Below are 5088 nucleotides of genomic sequence, written 5' to 3'. Positions count from 1 at the left end.
TTGGGCTACTGATGAGAATCTCTTTGGTAATCTTCCTGAGACACCACCGCCTCTAACACTGGGAGATGCTGATGGTAAGGCAGTGAAAGGAGTAGACAGCAGTGGTGACATGGTTTGATCTCGTGATGACAGTGGAAGAGACAATGTACATGTATTGCGAATCAAAGATGATGGTGGGGGAAAAATGAATTTCTGAGGTTCAGAATTAGCTCTACAGTGTGTAGAAAATTAATAAAATTGTATAGGGCAAATGTTTATAGATGTACAGTGTACACTAAGACTAGCTACCAAAAATTCCTTCCAATCCAATCAGAAAACATGTCTTGGAAGCTCACATTTAAGTCTGACTAATCAATTTGTACACTCATATACATCCCCAAGGCAATAGAAAATGCCAATAAAATCATTTAAATTATCGCATAATTAATATACTTCAAAAAGAAACTCATAAAAGTGCACTTTACATATACACAGCACATGAATAAAAAGGAGGAACCCTACCTGTTTGAAGATGATACAGACTTTTCTTGTTGTGCATTATTAATAGGACTCTATCATTGATAGTTATGACAAAACAGAAAAAATAAATGGTTACTTACAGATGGAGCTTTAATGTAAACACAGTTCTTCATTTGCTGATTAACAGTTGTGTTGCAGACTCCAGTCAATGGCTTGAAGTCATCAGGAATAATATCCATGACAACATCATCAAAAGGACACAATTTCTATACAATGTACATAAGATTAGCATTATATCAAATGTGGCAATCAACATAGTGACATACAATCATCAAGTTAGCTTCGACAATTTCGTTCCTTTCATCAAAGCACTTTCCTTCATCAAATTTGTCATCAGTAGATTCAACAGAAGGTGGTGTAGGGTATATGTGTGAGAGGTCAGGTAGTGGATGACATTCACCATGATTCATCTACATAATCGAAATATTGAACAAGGGAAACTCAATTTAAGCTTACCTTATTCATCTTGCTATTTCTATTGTTATCAATAGGTGGATATGAAAAAAGATTCATTTCTCCAGTAGATGTCTATACATGTGCAAGCAGTAAATATATAAAATTAACTTAATATCTAACCATTTTTGGTATTTCATCCTCTTCTTCAGAATCATCGAATAATTCACCCAAGTCCCCGGATATTTTAACAGCACTCTCACTTGTCAAATCGAAGTTACCACCACCAGGTTTGTGAATAGTACTGCTACCTGCAAATGATACAAAAAATACAAGTATTTGTACCAACTGAAATAGTTCACATACTTAAACCATCATCAGCTTCCAGTTGCTGCTGCACCATCATAAATGGATCTTTACCAGTAGTGCCAGTTGTTGAATTGTAAGCATCTATATTTTTATCTATTGTTTCATCCTAAATATGTGTATATGCAATGCACATGTATGCATAAAATAGATCATGAACTTACTGCTTGTTCATGAGAACAATTTACCTGAAAAGGATGATGTGGGTCCAACAAAGATGCTTCAATCTGAGAATTCACTTTTATTTGGTTCCCCGGTTTTCTCTTGGAGGGAGAATGCATGTCTGGGAACTGACTCTCGCTACTCTTGACCCTTCTAAAAGTACTACATGTAAGTGTGGAACATGCATCAGGAACTGACTTTGTGCTTCTAGTAGGATCTCCTCCAACTACATTTGGTGAACCAGGAATGCCATGTGGAGCATTGGGTAACAGAGTAAACCCAGTTGCCCACGGTGATGTTGGAGAGACTAATCTCTGCATCGATGACAAACTATCTGGAAGATACAAGCATTGCCACCATCCGGTGTCTCTCAAGTTGTATGACGAAGATATTTGTTCTTTCTCATTGGACGATGCCATAATAAGATCAGCAACTTGGGATATGTTGTAAGCGTTGGAAGGAAGAGATGAGGGTGGCCCTGTTGAGGCAGGACAGGGAGCAGGAGGAGGAGGGGTGCTTTGTACATGAGCAGAAGATACAGGGAAATGTGGATTTGGGAACATGGGAGCTTTAAGAGCAGGAGAATGAGGCAAAGTAACAGCTGGAGAAGGGAGAGGTGTAGCATATCTTGGTGGGCCAGGGCGTTTGGTGGTTGTGCTTAATACTGATGTACTTAAATTAAGTGATGAAGGGACAGGTTGCTCTCTCATAGGCGTAGCATTATCCGTTGGGTGAGGGCCAGAATAAGGTCGATAACGATGTGGTTTCGAAGAGCGTTCATTTTTAATGGAATCACCACTATTAGACATCAAACGATGAGGACGGCTTGGCTTAGAAACATTAGAATGAGATTCACGATGATAGGCATGATATGTACAGCTACAACTCTCACAATCCTTTTGGACACTAAATAAAAATAGCACCTTTGAACACTTTTCAGCACAGTATCAAACCAAGAGTGCAAGTACATATGTGGTACAATTAAAAAAGCTTGCACCCTAAATTACTTCATCTTAAGATTAAATGAAGCATGGATGTACTGTAAGTACATTATATACAACATGTACTGTACATGTACATACACGTACAATGCACATGCAAGTTCATGATTTCACAACAACCTACTTTAAAATTGCAATAGAAATGAGTTAAGATACATGTATGTACATGTACATGTACATGCAGCTTGGTTAAAAGTTGAATGTCATTTGCAAACAATCAATACTACATACAAGTAACAACATGATGCACAAGAATTACTATACAAACATTGACAATTAATACACATGATCATAGCCAAATTTTATTGAATGATTCCATACAAAATATTAATCGAGTTTCAAGTAATCAAAAAAGCCTACATGTACAGTGTACATGTATACATGTACATCTGTGTATTTTTATAGCAATAGTACAATTATGACTAAAGTTCTGTACTCAACGTACAAGAACAAAACAATTATTATATGAAATGAATTACATGTATGAACTTACACTAATGGATCAACACAAGTGGTTTCTTCCCATCCACCTTGAATGACTCTCTCTGTCATACCTTCATCAATAGGAGAAGGAGGAGGAGTAGGGAATGAGCCCTCTGAATGATACACAAAAACAAATTGAGAAGGATATCGCAACCGAACTCCACCCAAAACTACTTCAACAGCAGCAGGTAGCTGAGACAATGACTCTGCTGTAAAACGTAGTGGGTAGAACAACTTCCATTCATCCAGCAACTCCTCAATACCAGGATCAGTTATTTGATAGCTGTGCCCTGTCATAATAGCATTAAGACCACTTGGGCTCAGAATAACTAAAAAATATTGCACCATACGTAAATAAAGTTCAATTAGACAATAGTATACCTTGCATCCCAGATGATGAAGCTAATGCTTGATGAAGGTGGCTTTGTAACAGTGGCTGAAGAGCAGGACCAGCCCTCACATCAACACTTGCACATATGTACAAATGAGCATAAATAAAAAATGAAAAATTGCAAAGGAAACAACCCCTATAATCAAAAATAAAATCCACATAAATGCACATGTGCAACATTTAAGGGGCGAGCCCCAGCAAGCAAAGTAGTATGGTTATCATATTACATGCATAACAGTGTGTTCAGTTTTGCATTGCAAAGCAGGCACTATAAAAGCAGTTATTGCACAAGGGAAACTTCATGGCTAAGTGGTCATCCCCGTAAAATTTCTTTTTGAATTCTATTTCATTGACTAGCTCTGATAGCAACTGCATATAACAGACATGTATCACTTTTCTCCTTACTCTTTGCTGTCATAACTAATAACTATACATTTATAGAAACTCAAAAAATGTTCCTCTTTGATAGTAACTACATGTAATGCAATCACACCACATAAATGAAATATATGGCTCAACCGCATAACGAAATAGATTGAGGTACTGCACATGTATTGCACTTCACAGACACAAACAAAATCCTAAGGTTCACTCAGGCTCACTCACAAGTTTTAAGTGAACACAAAAAAACATATATGTAAATAAAGAATAATGTGCAACCTGAGCTCTATATGCTACAGTCATAAAAATTAAACTGGCATACCATTATTAGGTCAAAACTTCATTATACCTCCACTATTATTATCACATTCAATTACGGTATAACTGATTGTGTCCACATAACCAGGAGGACAATATGATAATATCATAATAGACTCTTGTCATACCTTCCGTCAGAACCCATTGAAGGATCAGGACGTGCAAACCATTTCCCAAGAGGAAGAAAATTCTCGGTTAATAAAGACCTAAATGTACATGTAGTCATTGCATGTGCACAGTAAAATACAAACATATAATGCAAGCCAACCTTTCTATAAGACCATTTAAAGCTCGAAAGAGCATAGCACTTGATTCTGTTGACATTCCAGTACCATTCTCCCATGAGCCACGACTCTCTTCTAAAAAAAGATTAATTGATTCTGGTAAATACATGTACAAAGTAGTACAAAATAATACCTCGTAAATCAGGAGCCAGCTCCTGTGACAGATCCGGTAATGTAGTAAAATAAAAGACCCAAAGGTCTTTCCCTTCTCCGCTTACTCCATCAGTAGAAGGAGACAACCTACTCCATGAACAAGCATATCTATATGTATAAGTATAACAGATATATCACTCGTTAGTGAAAAAAGTACATGTATACCTACCCTTCACTCAATAGCTTGGCATAAGATGTCAAAACTGGATCAACTTTAGGTGTTTCAAGTGATGAACTATTTGGTCCAACATATCGAACCCACTTCAATCCTTCAACCTCTGCCTAAATGTCAAAAATAAATGAATCATCAAAAATACACCCTAAAACTGTGTACATGTACATGGGCTTTATTTAGAAACACACCACATTCAAGACTAGCACATTATGATGAAAAAGGGTAAAAAGAACCTGAAACTATCAAATAATACTATTGCCAACACTCACCAGCTTAAAAACATTTGAAAGACAACCAGCTAAACCAATATTTGCTTTGTTATCCATCAAAAATCGCGGTTCAGAAGGAATCAGCCAATCGATGGACAGCTACTGATAAATGACACAGAGAGTTTAATGTAAAGTCCAAAGGACGGTAATAAAGGCAGCAGTCATGGAAAAGGAGATATACACCGGTGAGGAT

The 5088-nt window shown here is 36.9% G+C and overlaps 1 protein-coding gene across 1 annotated transcript in view; it reads right to left on the bottom strand.

Moving 5' to 3' along the window:
• The window catches only part of LOC100634857 (uncharacterized), a 7197-nt gene extending 2115 nt beyond the window's left edge, over positions 1 to 5082 (bottom strand). The window contains exons 1-16 of the mRNA XM_019996599.1: positions 4896 to 5082; positions 4621 to 4733; positions 4432 to 4559; positions 4283 to 4373; positions 4143 to 4220; positions 3306 to 3451; positions 2935 to 3253; positions 1639 to 2346; positions 1467 to 1593; positions 1279 to 1387; positions 1096 to 1223; positions 976 to 1047; positions 786 to 929; positions 600 to 725; positions 502 to 551; positions 7 to 211 (exon numbers count right to left, since the gene is read on the bottom strand). Coding sequence (XP_019852158.1) covers positions 7 to 211; positions 502 to 551; positions 600 to 725; positions 786 to 929; positions 976 to 1047; positions 1096 to 1223; positions 1279 to 1387; positions 1467 to 1593; positions 1639 to 2346; positions 2935 to 3253; positions 3306 to 3451; positions 4143 to 4220; positions 4283 to 4373; positions 4432 to 4559; positions 4621 to 4733; positions 4896 to 4952 — 2601 coding nt within the window. The 5' untranslated portion in view covers positions 4953 to 5082. The remainder of the gene's footprint in view (positions 1 to 6; positions 212 to 501; positions 552 to 599; positions 726 to 785; positions 930 to 975; positions 1048 to 1095; positions 1224 to 1278; positions 1388 to 1466; positions 1594 to 1638; positions 2347 to 2934; positions 3254 to 3305; positions 3452 to 4142; positions 4221 to 4282; positions 4374 to 4431; positions 4560 to 4620; positions 4734 to 4895) is intronic.
• Positions 5083 to 5088: the final 6 nt, after the last annotated feature.

The sequence above is a fragment of the Amphimedon queenslandica genome, unplaced genomic scaffold (assembly GCF_000090795.2).
Source record: "Amphimedon queenslandica unplaced genomic scaffold, v1.1 AMPQUscaffold_13404, whole genome shotgun sequence".
Lineage (NCBI taxonomy): Eukaryota > Metazoa > Porifera > Demospongiae > Haplosclerida > Niphatidae > Amphimedon > Amphimedon queenslandica.
This window is presented reverse-complemented; position numbering and strand designations above follow the sequence as displayed.